Source organism: Malaclemys terrapin, chromosome 5 (assembly GCF_027887155.1).
Source record: "Malaclemys terrapin pileata isolate rMalTer1 chromosome 5, rMalTer1.hap1, whole genome shotgun sequence".
Classification (NCBI taxonomy): Eukaryota; Metazoa; Chordata; order Testudines; family Emydidae; genus Malaclemys; species Malaclemys terrapin.
The window spans coordinates 83,103,408-83,121,713 of NC_071509.1; the positions used below are offsets into that span (position 1 = coordinate 83,103,408).

The 18,306-nt window shown below is 42.6% G+C and overlaps 1 protein-coding gene across 1 annotated transcript in view; it reads right to left on the minus strand.

The window, feature by feature from the left end:
- Nucleotides 1–481: 481 nt before the first annotated feature.
- Nucleotides 482–18,306, minus strand: part of MND1 (meiotic nuclear divisions 1) — a 45,213-nt gene continuing 27,388 nt past the window's right edge. Inside the window, exons 6-8 of the mRNA XM_054030325.1 lie at nt 17,876–17,990; nt 2,616–2,660; nt 482–726 (exon numbers count right to left, since the gene is read on the minus strand). Of these exons, the coding sequence (XP_053886300.1) occupies nt 620–726; nt 2,616–2,660; nt 17,876–17,990 (267 nt within the window). The 3' untranslated portion in view covers nt 482–619. The remainder of the gene's footprint in view (nt 727–2,615; nt 2,661–17,875; nt 17,991–18,306) is intronic.

Below are 18,306 nucleotides of genomic sequence, written 5' to 3' on the forward strand. Positions count from 1 at the left end.
GATTAGTAGTTTTGGTCATTATTTCTTATGATGGTGTCATTATCCAGATCAACCCGTCTACTCTCTGCAACTTACTTATCCTGATTCAGACTTTGGGATGCTGGACTAAGTTTTCTACAGAGTATGTGACTGACGCATCAACATGGATAGGTGGACATGTATTGGTTGACTAGGATGGTTTGTCCTCATCCAGATCTGTGGAAACTTCCTTCCAAGTCCTCCAATGTTATTCCCATACCACAGACTCTTCAGCAGAGTCAAACTGCTGAACATACCTAGATGGGAATTTCTTGGAGATTTTGGCTTCCTCTTGATTGGGCTCATCCTGGTTCTTATAACAAGCAAACGGAAACATGAAGACCAGGACCTTATGACAACTACCCTGCACAGCCTTCCTTAATACTTGGGCTAAATCACTCAGTGCCAGAGTGAGAGAGTGTTCTGGAAGTAATGCGGGAGGGGGGAAACAAAACCGACAATGTATTGTTTACATTTTATTAACATTAATGAAAAGTGCAACTAATACAAGAGGGTGTTTGGTTTGATTTTGAAAAGCAACACAGACAAATGTCAGCTGAGCAATATTAAATAAGATATGTACACTTGTGTCAGTATCATATTAATCAATATAGTCAAAGTCTTCTGGAATCCCAAAACTTTTGTCAATTCTGTTCTCTTCAAATCCAAATTTCCGTTTGGCCCAAGATTTTATTGCAAAGATATTATCTGTGAAAAGAGTGAAGAAATGTTTCAGTTCACAAGCAGAATGGGGGTACTAGATTCTTCACTACTGTAAACTCTTCACCACCTCTGGAAACATCCGAAAAAGCACAGAGCTGCAAAGCTTCTGAATATAATTTACTAGGTAGGGCTAAGAGGGGAAAGAGGAATTAAATACTTGTTCTGTTTTTATGAATAACTGAGCACTGCTACAAATGCTAATGAGGCAAATAGGGTTGGTAAAAATGTGTGCATAAAAATAAAAATTATGCTCAAAATGAGTTTTTAGCCACTATTATGTCCTTAGCTATAAATTCTATAGCTATTTTATTTTGTATAGTTAAAATATTACTTAAAAGATTAGAAAAAATTGAGCTTATACAGTTGTTATTTTGGGGGAGCTTCTTCACGGTTTATGAACAGAAACTTGAAAAGGTGTAGGCTTTTAAAAAATATTCTTATCTGATTATTTTCACCCAAGAAATATTAGCAATATCAAATCTGTTCTTCCCTGATTATGCTGAGGACCTGCTGAACAACCTAAAGAATGTGCATTTTCTGTGAACTCTCACAGCTTAATTTGTTAAAGTGCTAATAATTGAAGCCAAATAGATGTAACAAAACCAAACTGAAGTGTTTCAAACAGTCTGATAAAGAATCCTTTATCCTCTCAATTATCCAAATGTCTCTTGCCTCTGATGAGGTCATAATTTTACTTGATCTCCACTCATTTTAGGGCTGGTGTAGTTTAGCTTGTAACTGAGCCAGCTGTCCTGCACTGGTGTAAAGGTAAAAGTTCAGTATATCCACACTGAATCATGTTAACAATATTCGCAAGTTTTGCCGTGCACCTGCAATGTGCTGTTCTAAAAAATTACAACTACGATGTTGTGAGGGTAGCTACTTCACAGTTCCCAATACAGTCTCCAGAAGCAGTGTATTCTGGGTGACTTTTCAAAAGGCCACCAGTACACTGTGGAGCACTAGCCAGAGGACCAGTTTAATTAGTGGTCTTTTGAAGTCACTGAATACATTCTCCCACTACTATTGAACAGTTGAATAAGGGTTAGTCTACAGTGGCAACATTAAAGTGCTGCTGCGGCAGTGCTTTAACGTGGCTTGTGTAGTCACAGCACAACGCTGGGAGAGAGCTCTCCAAGTGCTGTAAAAACAAACAAAAACCACCTCCACGAGAAGCGCGGCTCCAGCGCTGGTGCACTGTCTACACTGGCACTTTACAGCACTGAAACTTGCTGCGCCTACCACTTCTCTGTTTCTAGAAAAGATTGGGCTATTCACTTACTATACAATGAACAGGGACAAATTCTGAAAAAAATTAATTTACAAACACAATATTTCCACCAATGAAAACTCAAATGAAAAATACACATTGTTTGCTCTGCAAAAGGGCAATATGTAACACAAATCACCTGCAGAGCAAAAGGGAGGGGAAATAATGGGTAAAATATTTCCATAAGAACATAATGCAGTAACCTTCTTCAAAACTGCAACAGCCTATAGATTTCATCTGTGACACTGAGCAAACTCTACATACTCTAAGCAAGAATAATTACTTTATCACTCCACATATATATTTGCATCTGAATCACACCAGCGACAACAAAACCTCTATATAACATTGTAAATTTTAAACACATTAAAAAATGTAAATTAAGATTAAATTCATAAATTAATTAATGTAATTTGCTATGCCAGTGCCAACCACATCACTAACATTAAGGGACTTCTGCTATTGAAGTCTCCTGAAATCAACTGTAGAAATTAGCTCCAGACTGGAATCTGGCAAACCAAGTTTCTACTAGGAGAGGAAGTCTGCTGTCCATTTAAAAAAAAAATTAAACTGGTAGGTTGTGAATTATATACATGAAACACACCAGTCCATCTGTTGGCTGCTTCCTTGGCGACTTTGTTTGCTTGACCTGAAAGAGAGGAAAACCATGAGCAGCCACATAATTTAACAAGTGCAAAACAGTGAGATGATGTTTATATTGACACAGTTCCTATGAATCCACTGACCATAATGAAGATATTCATCTGTGGCTTTCAAATATATCTTTTTTAAGATTCAACCATGCCCCAAACCTAGGCTCATGAAAAATCTTCAACAAAGGACCATAAAAGATAACATCTGAAGTGTCAAAAGTATTTTTAAGAATGTATTTTAAAAGAAAATAATTCTGGTTTAGCCTGCTTGGTGGCTCAGCAATAGTGCTCTGCACAGCTATGTGGGAGATCCATGGGCTGGAAGTGCTGCAGGGACAGCTGCCTCCTCTCTGAGAGAGAATGCTTGGCATTACTCAGGAGCAATCTCTCTCACCTGTAAATATTCTTATTTTTGTAGCATCACAGGTGTTCACGACTCTTTAGAGAAAAAGCACATAGCAATGGTAGTAGCCTGTGAGGGAAATCCAGTTGTGTATCATGTGCCTTAGAAGAGGGAACCAGAAAGGTTCTCAGGACTTCAAAGATATTAAGGACCCCTTTGATGAGACAGACAGAATAACGTTTCTGGATAACAAATGCAAAAATAAAGTTTAAAACACTTTTTAAAAAACCCCATCTCCACTGCAAGTAGCTTTAAAAGAGTTTTTATGACACAAACCAGTTTCTAAGAAAGTTTGTTAAATCTTCTTGTCCCCATTGGTGTAAATGCTGTATCAGCCTGGGAACTTATCAGAATCATCATATTTCTCATGCTTACATACACCTTGACCATTTCCAGTCAGCCTTGCTAGTGCTTGCATGATAATATTGATTTACAATGGTCAGCATGAAATACAAAGTTTGTTTCTAGGGCTACTGAAAATGAATATGAGATAAAGTGTTCATCGCCATGGATTCCACTGTAGGCAAATTTTAATTATTTTGCAAAATAAACTTAGCACACGCTAAGGTTGGTGCTCATTATTTAACCTTATGTGCTGCAGTCAGTGATGTGAAGAATGATTAGATAATAGTAAAATGTAGTGGTGAAAGCTCTGAATTCTTTAAAGATGGCTTAAAAAGGGGGGAGGGAGGGGAAAATGGGACTTTGCCCTTTTGCTTCTTTATGATGTATGAAGGCAAAGAGAGAGTGTTAATTTGTTTTTTATATTGGAAATTCAGGTCATGTCTGTCCTGAGAGACTCTATACTCTTCTCTGCACTGGCATTTGTTCCGAGAATTTTCCATTGTTGCTTCCACGGGTTCAGCAGCTCCATCGATGGGAATGCTAGCACTGACAATGTACTAGCAGCATCAGCATTTTAAGCACTGTATGGCCTAACCCTGCTCAGAGCAGGTCTACAAAATAAGGGCTTGTGTAGTCTAGGATAAAATGTGCATTTTTAAAAATGTTTTAGCTAAACCATTTTAGCTAGCATGTTTTAAACCCTAGTATAGATAGGGAAAGTTGTATCGGAATCTAGGGCTTATCTATACTTGCTTGTGTGTGCTAAAATATATATACACAACTTGCCCAGCCAACACTAGGGTTTTAAAACATGTTAGCTAAAATATTTTGAAAATGCACTTTTTCTCCAAGCCTAAACAAAAGCATATTGTATAGACCCACTGTGAGCAGGGTTAGGCAATGTAGTACATAAAATGATGGTAGCCATTCTCAGCAAATAGAGGATAAATAGGTACTTATGTATTTAATTACTATTTATTCAATATCAAGACAAAGTACATTCACCTGCAAAAATCACAACACACCTGTCCAATTTCTTTTAAATATTAACATTTGATAGACATGCTTGGTTTGTCAAATATGTACAGAGATTTTACTTATTTTAATAATATCACCAGAAGCATATCATGGGTACTATAAAGATTCTCACTCTGTAATATGGTAACATCCTGTTAAATGGAGAGATCTGATGATTATATTGCTGTTTTACTATATTAACATTTCTCTAAACAAAATCTCACTCTGGTAACAATTATTGTTTTCTCTCTGATATTTACATAGCATGGATTTGTAAACCTGATAAAACTTCCTAAATAAATAGTTTAAAAAAAAAGCTGGTAGCTGCCTGGCGTCTTGCCTTTGCTAGCACTCCCACTGCTAGAGCTGAAACGTTGGTAGGCAGCGTCTTCTGATCAGTGCTTAATTTGTAATGAAAGAGGTGCTGGAGCTCAAGCAATTTTTTTACTTTCATAACTGATGTGGCAAGCCCAGAGGTGCCAGGGCTGTGACTGACAAGCCTAGAGGGGCCAGGGCTCAGCCCTGGCACAAATTAAGCACGGCTTCAGATTGTAGAAGTAGAGAAATTACATCACAAGAGCTGGAAAGTGAAGGTTTAACAATTAAGACAGGAAAGGATTTTTAGCCACACTTTCTAACTTTGTTTGTTTGTTTTGCTAAAGTCTATTCAACTTCAATGAATGGTAACACTGTATAGAAAACTTATCTTTGTCAATGATTAAACAGTTAAGGTGTGTGAAATCACAATGCACATGCTCCAAGACATCCATTAGGTCCCTCCAGCCGAAGTAGAGTGGACAATGACATTCTTGATATTTTTATGGTTAAAAAACAACACCACACAGATCTTTTTAAAAGCCACTTTCAGGCTCTTTTTAGACATAAAGCAGGAAAAAGGGACAAGTCAATTTTTTGTTTAAAATCAGTCATTGTTCATTTCTAAAGGGTTACTGTAGAAACAATGACCCAATAATGTACAGGCCCATCAATGTTACTAATAAATGCTGAAAACTCTCAGCATCCAGAACCTGCATATTGATTTTCTTCCTTCAAGTTTTTAGGTGGCAAAGAAAGAATTGTACTGAATTCCCTTTCTTACCCTGACTACTTTAGCTTTCCAGGCCACCCTTAAGGCTTATCTTTTTATGTACCAAATAAGATCTCCAAAAACAGGAACCTCAAGATCTTGCCCATAAGAATAATGAAATGCCAAGTCTCCCAAGACAAAGTAGCTAAATTTACAAAACAAGTAGCAGCTGGTGACAGTGTGAGCTACCATACTAACTCAGCAGGCAGGTTTTATGGATTTCTTCACTGAAAGGATCAGAGATTGCAGAGAAAACTGACAACTTTTCAAGGATATAATTAACAATCAGCCTGCAGAACTGTTATCAGGTAATGCAAAATATAACTAACATCTTAAATATTTTTGGGGTAAAGTAACTTTTACATCATGAAGTGTAATTCTGTTGTATGGATCAACAGCAGGTGCAATTATTCTCACAGGCTAACAAGCACTGTTAGTTGTGGGTTTCCTAGTACTGCTCATGCAGGGAGGTCTCAGTAAATAATAACCCTATAGTTACAGAAATGGAATTCACTCTGATGAGTCTCCCTTTGTATTTAAATATCAAAATGGTAGCTATAGTAAGAATTGTCTATCAACCTTACTCTTCTATACTTCTTCCTACTGACAGAAACAATTTTGTATAGAAAATTTTCTACTCCCCTGGGTCTAAGGCCTCTGCTGTTGAGAAATTCATTAAACATTTCCCTTACCCCTCCAAGCACAATAGGCCAGATTTTCCTCTCACACTAATTCTTGACCTCTCTTGGAGAAGCCTCTTTAAGCTATTTCTGGGAGTTGTATGACATAAGAAGATGCCTACTAATGAAAGTGTGCTCATGCAATCAAATTCTGAGTTCACGTTTATTAGGAATGCCACTTCCAAGACCACTGGTCATAGGTGCATTGCAGAACTTACACACTTGGCATACAGGAGAGCACACTACTAACTTGATTGCCTAGCAATTCCTGCTGACTCATCCATAGATCAATACTGACCGTGACCTTGGACAAGGTTCTGCATTTTGCCATCAGGGACTATTTGTAGCAATGAGAGGGAAATCAAAAAAGTTAATGGAAGAGGCAGCGCTCACGAGACAGAAAGCAGGGCAACAGCTCATATGTGAATGCCTATGCAAGTTGGGGTGCAAAAAACTCTACCAGCAGACTCTATCAAACACTGAAGGAAGAAAAATCTAATTGTCTGATAGCATTGGGGAAGAAATGGATGCTCATGAGACGTTTCCATCATAATCAGAGTGATGACCCATGACCCCAATGCTCTGCTTTACCAGAATTCTTTGCACTGTTTCAGCCAAAATACCAAATATGCTGTAATACTTTTAAAGTTCACTACATCATAAACTGGATTCAATGTATGCATTTGATTTGTCATTTAAATTATGCATTCAATATCTTATTTACTGTAGCTATTTACATTGAGAATGTTATCTTCACAACAAGGGCTAGAAATGTTTAAGTGAGTAGATCCTGTAGAAAATTTTGCAATTACTAGGAAATTTACCTGGGAGTCACAACTCTTAGCTTAAGATCCACTGTGTGTTAGAATGGTTTTGAAAGACGTGGAGCATGACATAGTGTAAGCCATCTGCGATTGAAACCACTATGTGTATAAATTATATTAGCATTGCTTTCTCAAAAAATGAAGAACTTATGCCTGACAATAACCCCTGTGCAAATGAATATAATAGTTCCACCTCTGTCTCTATAGTGAGACACAGTAGCACATACTAAATTATTGGGAAGCTAATCCCCTATTCTGGGAGTGTGTTGTTAAAGTGTCTAAAATCTTTGTCAGCCTATTTAAAAAAAAAAAAAAAAAAAAAAAAAAAAAAAGAGGACTCAAGTTCCATCAGTACAGGCTCCCTATGTCCTTTATGACAAGGTTAGACTGTCAAGTCTCATCAGTACATATGGAATATGTCTTTGAAAAATGTCTCATATGTTTTGTCAGGACTGGTAACAAAAAATTTCTGCAACCCATACATATACACAATGTACAGTGTCATGTACTCACACATACCACATTGTGCATGCGCACTCATGCATGCGCACGTACACACATGTGCACACTATTCGCTTTAAAGATTTTTTTTCTTAAAATCCCACTCCTTAATTCATGGTCGCATAACTCTTATAACCAAAACTACACCTCTTCTATTGCCCAAGCAGACAAGAGCTAATGCAAGCAGGAAATAGTGCACCTAACAAAGAGAAAGTGACCACACTGGCCTATGGTCTGATCCAGTGTTCACTGAAGTCAGTGGGAGTATTTCCCTTGAGTTCAGTGGACCCCAAAAACAAAAAAAATTCACTCATGATATGTCTACACTGCAATTAAAAACCCATGGCTGGCCTGCGCCAACTGACTCAGGCTAACGGGCTGTAGATGTTTGGGCTCAAACTGCAGCTCAAGCTCTGAGACCATCTCACCTCGCAGGACCCTAGAGCCCAGGCTCCAGTCCGAACTTCTACACCACAATTAAATAGCCCCTTAGCCTGAGCCCCACAAGGCAGAGTCAGCTGGCACAGGCCAGTCACGGGTGTCTATTTGCAGTGTAGACATATCCACAGTTGTGAAGTCTAATGAACTACATCTCCCCACAGAGGCAATTCCTTACTGCCCTCAGAGACCGTCAGTATTTGTATTAAATTACTGCATCTAGTATGTATTTGTCCCCCAATATTTTTATAAGTTACCTGCATTTGATGTTACCTGCTCCCTCCCTCATGTACTTTGCAGCCATGACACTAGTCAAGGGGAACATCAAGACTTTCGTTCTGTTATACTGTATTTAGAAAGATCCATAGAGCCTCAAAGTTCTTCCATATCCCTACATTTTGGGGTGTCACAAATCTAATGTCCTGATCATTCCAGTAAAGTGGACCTACAAAGGAGGGAGGGAGAAATTACATCAATCCTCCCGTGTACACATGCACCACATGTAAGACAGGACTTGCATCAATACAATCTGCCCCGGTACATTACTGGTGTAAGCTGCACAGCACAGTGTGTGTGTCCACATTATGAGTTTGCCCTGGTGTGTAACAATAAGTTTCCCTAGTCTAGACAAGCCCACAGTTATAGCACATCTAGCTCTAGTGAAGACATGACAAAGCTCTTAATATACATGAGACTGTTGACACATTTTCTCAGGAAAGAGGAGACTTGAAAAATCCTGATATTTTAATGTAAAAGCAGAAAGAATAATTAAAAAATCCAAAATATATTTCCAGGTCTACTTTATACAACATGAAACAGCAAAAAGGGCACTGTAGCAGGGTAGTCACCTCGTTCCAGCCTTGAAGGGGTTAAACCAGCCCAGAGAAGGGGCTGAGGCTGCCAGAGGGCTGCTGCTGGGATAAGCGCGGCAAGCATGGGCTGGAAGGGGAAACACTCACTGCTGGGGCCACGCCCCAATCAGGGCTCAGCTGGCCCTTATAAGAGGGCAGTGGGACAGGAACTCCGACAGAGTCTCTCTCTAGCTTGCTGAGAGAGGAGGGACTGGCTGTTGGGGAGATGAACAGGGTACCTGAGTGGAGCAGGGCTGGGGAAAGACTAGAGAAGCTGGGAAGCTCCAGCCTGGAAACTCCCCAGGCTGGAGGCTTGATAAAGGCCAGAAAGGAACTGGGGCTGCAGAGGGGCAGCCCAGGGTAGGCAAAGGCAGGAGGTCCAAACCCCCCTTGCCTATGATGAGTGGCTTTTACACTGCAGTCCGCCCCACTGAGCAGGGGCTAGATGGTGATTGGCAGTAGCCCAAGACTGAGGCGAGGTGGGGATAGGGGGTTGAGGGTTCCCCTGGGAGGGGAGACCCAGAGAGCTGAAAGGGTACTGCCAGGAGGCAGCACCCAAGGAAAAGGGGCACTGGGGTCCAGGAGGGACACGGAGCCAGTGACAGGTGAGGCTTGGGCCTGCAGAGGACGCTCCAAAGGCTGGAGAGCTAATTCCCTAGACAACCAACAGGAGGCACCACAGGGTGAGTCGTCGCCCCATTACAAGAACAAAACCAATATTTTAAATTTTCCTTTGCAGATCACCTTTAAACAACAGTCAACAATATCTGCATCAAAGAGCTCAGTGAGCTGTTTTAGTGGAAAGCCAAGTAAGCAAGGTTGTTCTAGTCCTTTGTTTAACAGTGGGACAGTACAAGTGATGCAACCAGTCTCTCTCTCTCTCTCTCTCTCTCTCTCAAAGTAGTCTCAAACATCTTCTCTCATTTCTTTAGTTTTTTTCTGGTAAATGCAGTTTCCATGTAATCTTTTTAAGACACCACCAAGTGAACTGCTGCTTATTCCGTCACTGAGAACTGATTGCAAATTGTGATGCTCCCCATTTAGTCACCTGTAGCCATTTGCCCACATCACAAAACCGATCACGTGTTCACCTACCCATTATATCAGCTCCACAAGATGGTTATGAAGATTTACCAGCTTAGGCACTAACCTACTTACACTAATTTCACTCCCCATCTTCCTTTTCAACATTTTTTTTCTCTTAAAAAAAAAACAGTAATTTAAAACAAAACTAATGATCCTTCCCCTTCCTCTCCAAAAACAGTTAAATACCAGGGCAAGTACAATTATTCAGGGTTGAAGCAGAGCGTGTTGCAGGTGCTAGTTAAAGGCCTGATCCTGCAACTGGACTCATGAAGGCGAACCCCTATCCTGTGTTGAATCTTTGGAAGTGCCTGTGTTGAACCCCGTGGACAAGATGATTGCAAGATCTGTACCTAAAAGTTTGAATGAGCCACTTCATTATAAACCCTTGTTTTCACTTGCTCTTACAGCTTTTGAAAAGATATTCCTTACAGGATTAAATGTCTCCTTTCTTCTCTCAGAACAAAGAGAAAAAAGTTTTTTGGGGGTTTTTTTCCCCTGCTCTAAAGCTGGAACAAAATATATTGAGCCAGTCATTCGATATATCAGTGTGGAAGAAAACATGCGTTCCAGCTTTTAAAACTGTGGGTTTTTTTTTTGCTTAGCTAACTAAAACAGCTTCATTTTAAAATAAACTTGGCAGAGATACAAGTTCTCAGAGAGGACTCGTCACTTTGACTTGTTTGAATTTGTCTGAAGTGTAAATACCATGTATGCATCTATAATCTCAGATTCACAGTATTTGTCACATTAGTTTCTACTCCAGGCTGACTGTGAAACGTGTTCTCTAGCTACTGAATGTGTACAAAAATCAGACAGCAGTAGTTTAGAGAAATTCTCCACAGAAGTGGAGAACCTTATTTATTCAAACTTGACTTCTCTACAGAGTGTGCCAACAAAAACTGCAATTACTTGTGATCTATAATCTTCACCCAAGTTTTCAAATATTAAAAACTAGTGCATTCATGTGCAATTATACTCAGAAATGAGATTACTTAAAAATGACACCTGCTTACCAAATTGGTCTGTTCCCTATGTATGTTCAGTGACATCTGCTTATTTCACTCACGAAACAAGACTTCAGTTAACCAGTAAAGCCAGTACCAATGTGGATGGATTCTACTATGGCTCATGTTTCTTCAACAGAATTGTTAACTACATTCAAGCTGCAGAAGCTTTACTACTGGTGTCGATGCACAAGGCACAAAGAACACAACTGAACTATTGGATATCAGGTGCATATTGCATGGCTGGTAACTACAAAACATCTTTTTATTAGCAAAATGAGCACATTTGATCTGGAAGCTGTTGGAAAATAATCTCTCACTACGGGCCTGGTTCAACTCCCATTGACTTCAGTGGGCTTTGGACTGAGCTTAGTCATTTTTCACTTTTCTAAGTATAACTGCACTTTAAATAAGTGTGCCATGTAGCTCCTCACTCCAAAACATACCATATCCACAACATTATACATTAAAGGTATTTTAAAACAAAAAACCCTCATACAATATACTTTCCAATTTAAAAAAAAATGAAAACCTTAATAGTTATGTACATTTGTATTTTGGAGAATTTTACATACAATTTACCTACTTCACTCATTTTTCAAGCCTCTCCAATTCCCTAAATTCATTCATTCCCCTTTGAGATTCCCCACTACCTTCGTTCCTCCGGAAATAGTAATTTTGTGTTAAGGAACAAACACAAATCCAATACTCGTGGAATAATAAAGTTTTTCTATCTTTAAATCTTGTAATACTTTTCTACATGGAATGACTTTTCAAATTAATCCAAAAGCAATGGCTTGCATAAAGCACAACAACTAGATTCTTCTACTCAAAGGATCAGTAGTGAAATAATTAAATCAGCAGCAGCTTTCAGAGTTAGTTCTCAAAATAATAATGTGGAGTTCACACCTTTCACAATTATTGTTTCATTCTGTTAGTAGACTCAGCAAGTTAGTACTGCTTCCATTCACAAGTGGAAAGTTGTCTTCAGCACCAGAAGAGTTAGAACTACAATTTGGTTTTAAAATGAAAAAAGATGGTTACTCACCTTCCTGTAACTGTTGTTCTTCCAGAGGTATTGTTCATGTCCATTCCAATCAGGTGCACGCATGCTGCGTGCATGGTTGTCGGAAACTTTTTCCCTCAGCAGCTCCCATCAGGTCAGCTAGGAAGCCCCCTGGAGTGGCGTCCTCATGGCACTCAATATATGACACTGCTGACCTGACCCCCCTTCAGTTCCTTCTTGCCAGCTAATTCGACAGAGAGGGAAGAGGGTGGGTATTGGAATGGACGTGAACAATACATCTCGAAGAACAAGTTACAAGAAGGTGAGGAACTGTCTTTTCTTCTTCGAGTGCTTGTTCATGTCGATTCCAATCAGGTGACTCCCAAGCTCTCCCACGGGGGTGGGGTCAGAGTTAAGAAATCACTGATTGGTGAACTGCCCTGCTGAAAGCTGCGTCCTCTCTAGCATGCTGGGTGATGGCATAGTTGGTGGTAAACGTGTGCACCGAGGACTAGGTTGCCACTCTGCGAATCTCCTGAATGGGCACCTGGGCCAGGAAAGCGGTGGACGAGGCTTGAGCTCATGTCGAGTGGGCTGTAATAGCTGCGGCTGGGTCCTCAGTGAGGTCATAACAGGTACGGATACAGTCCGTGATCCAGGAAGAAATGAGTTGTCAGGAGACTGGAAGCCCCTTCATCCAGTCTGTCACTAGTACAAACAGTTCGACTTCCTGAAAGGGTTGTGTGCTCAATGTAGAATGCTAACGCTCTCCGCACATCTAGTGAGTGAAGCCTCTGCTCCTGTGCATTAGCATGTGGCTTGGGATAGAAGACTGGTAGAAAAATGTCCTGGCCAATGTGGAATTGGGAATACCACCTTTGGCAGGAAGGCTGGGTACAGCCTGAGCTGTACTTTGTCCTTATGAAAGACTGTGTGGGGGGAGTCGGAGGTTAACGCTTTTAACTCTGACACCTTCCTGGCTGATGTGATGGCAACTAGGAATGCCACCTTCCACGAGAGATACAGAAGGGAGCACGTAGCCCATGGTTCGAATGGGGCCCCCATTAGCCTAGCGAGGACCAGATTGAGCTCTCAAGCAGGTACCGGCAGTCGGGACTGTGGATATAGCCTTTCCATGCCTTTCAGGAAATGGCCCACCAGAGGGTTGGTGAATACCGAGAGCCCCAACTCTCCTGGGTAGAATGCCAAGATGGCCGCGAGGTGTACTCTGATGGATGATCCAGTCAAACCTTGCTGCTTCAGATGCAGTAGATACTCCAGGATGAACGGTATATGTTCTTATGTATAGATGCCTGAAGTAGAGGTATGAGACTCTGCTCACACCAGCATGAGAACCTTTTCTACTTAGCTAGGTAAATGGCCCTGGTGGAAGGTTTCCTGCTACCAAGCAGCACCTCCCCCACAGATTCCGTGCCTTGGAGCTCCATTGGGTTTAACCATGAAGCTTCCAAGCCATGAGATGGAGGGATTGGAGGTCCGGGTGAAGGAGGCGACCGTGGTTCTGTGTGATCAGAGCGGAGTGGAGCGGCAGTGCAATTGGGGTGTCCACTGACAGCTCCAGAAGAGTGGTGTACCAATGTTGGCATGGCCACGCAGGGGCCAGCAAAATTACCTCCACCTGGTCTCTGAGGGTCTTGAGCAGTACCTTGTGGACGAGTGGTATTGGCGGGAAGGCATACATTAGATGGTCCCCCTAGGGGAGCAAGAACACGTCCGAGATAGAGCCAGGACTGTGTGTTTGGAAGGAGCAAAATGGACACTTCCTGTTGCTCCTGGTGGTGAATAGGTCTACCCAGGGAAACCCCCACCTTTGGAAAATGGAATGTATGACGTCCAGACGGATGGACCACTCGTGACTGCGGAACGACTTGCTGAGGTGATCCGCAAGCTCGTTACATATTCCAGGGAGATCATTCACCTGGAGGCATCATGAGTGGGCTATACAAAAATCCCACAGCTGGAGAGCCTCCCAACAGAGAGGGGAAGAGTGGGCTCCCCCCTGCTTGTTTATGTAAAACATGGCGATGGTGTTGTCAGTCAGCACTGCCACACACTGAACTGTATTCTGGTCTGGAAGGTCTGGCAGGCTAGTTTCACCGCTCTGAGCTCCTTTATATTGATGTGGAGCGGGATCTCAGACTGCGACCACCTACCCCGAATCTGTAGGTCTCCTCAGTGGGCCACCCAACCCAGGTCTGACGTGTCCGTTACAAAGGTCATGGATGGTTGAGGGGTGCTGAATGGGACTCCTTCGCGGACCATGCGAGGGTCCAGCCACCAGAATAGAGTATCTAAGACTCGCTCCGGCACTGTTACTACCAAGTCCAAAGGGCATCCCTTCAAAACCTGAGTGATAAGCTGAGGCGAGCCACACCTGGAGAGGTCTGAACCTCAGCCTGGCATGCCTGACCACATAGGTGCATGCCACCATGTGTCCAAGGAGACGGAGGCATGTCCCTGTGGTTGCGGTGGGGTATTGTCTGAGAGTCTAAATGATGCCGGTCAGTGTTTGAAATCTGGACTCTGGTAGTATCGCTCTTGCCTGAACAGAGTCCAGCACCGCCCCAATGAATGAATGAATGAATGATCCCACTCCACAATTTCTATAGTAACTACAAACAACAATACACTAACTACTAAAACAAGAAACCAGGTAGGACTAGGTAATAGGCTAAGGGAACACTTGAAAGCAAGTGAAATGCAGTTCCAACGCCAGCACGGATGGTAAGAGGGAACTGAAGGGGGGGTCAGGTCGGCAGGGTCCTATATTGAGCACGCCACTCCAAGGGGCTCCTTAGCCGACCTGACGGGAGCTGCTGAGGGAAAAAGTTTCCGACAACCATGCATTTGGCATGCGCACACCTGATTGGAATCAACGTGAACAAGCACTCAAAGAAGAACTTAAAATATTGAAAACACCACTAGAAAAAACAAAGCCGGAGATACTTTGAAGTCCACACTATAGCTTGGACTTTCCATGGTGCCTATTTCCAGTGGTCTGACTCATGAACCAGTAGCTTAAAAGAGGAAATTTATTATCTGCTAACAAAACTCATTCTGCCTCCTATTACAAACCCTGGTTTAGATCAGGATGTGGCCAGATTTCATTATAAAGGCCTGGTCCCCACTAAGCCCCCACTTCGGACTAAAGTACGCAAATTCAGCTACGTTAATAACGTAGCTGAATTCGAAGTACCTTAGTCCGAACTTACCGCGGGTCCAGACGCGGCAGGGAGGCTCCCCCGTCGATGCCGCGTACTCCTCTCGCCGAGCTGGAGTACTGGCGTCGACGGCGAGCACTTCCGGGATTGATCCCGGATCGATTTATCGCCTCTAAACCAGACACGATAAATCGATCCCAGAACATCGATTGCCTGCCGCTGGACCCTCCGGTAAGTGTAGATGTCCCCAAAGTGTCCATTGCCCCACTATGTTCAAAATAGTTTTTGGCTATCCTTACACAGCTGCAGAAGCAATTAATTATTTTGAAGAGGTAACCTAGCTCCAACCTAGCATTGGTAGTGACACATGCCCTTAACTAGAGCCCTGCACAGATACAAAATTTGTATCTGCGTCAGATCTGCAAACATGATCAGGGGATATCTGCATCTGCGGACATACAGCGGATATCTGCAGATTTGCAGGGCTTTACCCTTAACCACAGGCATGCAGACTCAGAATGACAACTATCTGGACAGTCCCAGCTAGAAATCCTGCCCATCAGCAACATAACTGATGAACAAACCTAATTTCTTGACTACTTATACTCTTACCTATCATTTATGATAATATTGGAGGAGAGGGAAGGAGGGAAAAGTTTGACTCCTACTACTCATGCTAAAATATTCACAAGATTATATAAACAGTTTGCAAACTGCTTCTTCAGAGTAAAATGCCTCCAAATACTTTCAGCTCACCATTCCAAAGCTAAAACTATAAAAACGCAGGCATACTAGAAAACACCGATTAAACAGGAATGTTGATGGTCTTCCTCTAAAAGCCTGCCCTCAAATGTGAACATTTGTGTTCAGCCTGTACATAATTATTGTTGAGATTAACTATACTATGCACACACACACAGTAACCAAGATACAGATGCTGTGAGAACCATAACTACATATCCTCAATTTTGTTTCAATTATCAACTATAAATGTTGAATTAATATAGTCTGACATTAAATTTTCCTTTAGTCAAAAGGTTTAAGAATAAAAAATCTTGATGGACAGAAAATGGCTGCAGTTGCTTTTGTGTGTGCGTATCTAGTGCTTCACACCATAAATAATTCCCTCCAACCCCATTTATAGACTTTATTGTCTTCACGGTAAATAGTAGGAGCAAAGAGATTAGATTTGATGCACACACTTATTTGGGGCCACTATTTCAAGGAGCTGAGCGGTTCTTGAGGTGCCCCGAACACCCTCAGCTCTCTTTGATTTCAAGCGTGTGTCAGGAGTAAACGACAATTGTTAGCCTGCTTCCCTTCTAGCATAACCCCCAGACAGTCTAAAGAGTAGAGTTAGACCACAATTGAGCCTCCTCATAGTCCAGGGGTGGGCAAACTTTTTGGCCCGAGGGCCACATCTGGGTATGGAAATTGTATGGCAGGCCATGAATGCTCATGAAATTGGGGGTTGGGGCATAGGAGGGGGTGAGGCTCCAGCTGGGGGTGCAGGCCCTGGGGTGGGGCCAGAAATGAGGAGTTCAGGATGCAGGAGGGGGCTCCGGGTTGTGGGGGGTGAGGGCTCCGGCTGGGGGTGAGGGTTTGGGGGTGCAGGAGGGTGCTCTGGGCTGGGACTAAGAGGGGTTTGGAGGGTAGGAGAGAGATCGGGGCTGGGGCAGGGGCCCGGGAGAAGACAGGGGTGCAGGCTCCGGGCAACGCTTACCTCAAGCAGCTCCTGAAAGCAGCGGCATATCCCCCTTCTGCCTCCTACACAAAAAGGCATGGCCAGGCGGCTCTGCGAATTGCCCCATCCGCAGGCGCCACCCCTGCAGCTCCCATTGGCCGGGCTTCCCGGCCAACGGGAACTGCGGGGGCTGCATTTGGGACGGGGGCAGCATGCAGAGCTCCCTGGCTGCCCCTATGCGTAGGAGCCGGAGTGGGGAAATGCCGCTGCTTCCAGGAGTTGGGCGGAGCGAGGCCAATCCCTGACCCCGTTCCCCAGCTGGAGTGCCAGAGCGGGGCAAGCCCCGGACCCTGCTCCCCAGCGGGAGCTCGAGGGACAGATTAGAACATCTGAAAGGCCAGATGCAGCCCCCGGACCGTAGTTTGCCCACCTGTCATAGTCCAACCACCCAGATGGCTGAGGGAATTGACAGACCTGCTCTTAAGCCCAGCAGCAGGGCCCTGGCTACTCAAAGCATTTGCCCACAGCTGCACTAGCTCCTTCTCCTGCCTTGTTCCTGCCCTGCCCCAGCCTTGGACCCAGCCCTTCTGCCTTCTCTGACTCCTGTGGCTCAGTTCTGAACTTTGGCTCCAATTCCTGACTCTGACTTGACTTTTGGCTCTGGTATCTGGTCACCGGCTCTGGTTCTCTCTCTCTCTCTCTCTCTCTCTCTCTCACACACTCACACACACACACACATTCTCTTTCCTTGCTCCCAACTCGTGCTCCGACTACTAGGCCTGACTGCCCATGTCCCAGTCTGTAACAGTTTATCAGTAATGAGTTATAAATTATAGAATAGAAGCAGTAGCAACCTCTATTTAGGTTACTTAACACTCTTGATTATAAAATAAAATGTCAGAAGAATTTTTAGAGCTTTTACAACTCTTTGGTTTGCAGCAGCAACTTGAAATTTGGCAGAGGAAGTTTGCCTTTTGTGCCCACATGAAAATCCATTCAGCTGTGCACGAGTTATGAGCTGTTGAAAAGCACCATTTTTCCTTCAGTGTTTGGTTCTTTTTGTGAAATTTTAATACATTAAAGCTACACAATGTACAACTTACGGATTTCTTCAACAACATCTGGATCACATTCTTTGTATTGATCTATTTCTGCCTTTAGGTGCTCTTTTTTCTGCCGGAGAGCAGCAAGTTCCTTTGTTAGGGCAACACGTTCTGCCTGGGTTCAGAGCATTTTGGGAGAAACCAACAGTGAAGAAAATTAAATAGGCAATGATTATACTACTACTCCTACTACTACACATTTATGCAAAATGCAAATATCATTTTACTCTCCAAAACTATCAGATGCTCCATTTCCTACTATTTTAAGGTAGGCAAACCAATCCTGCACTTTATGCACATTCAAAATACCCTGTTTCAAAGTGAGTCTTCAGTGCATAATGAATGCAAGATCAAGGCAAAGTGGTTAAACAAATCAAAATTATTCTAAGTAATCAAACTGTTCTTTGTTCCTAGTTATACACATGGGTAAA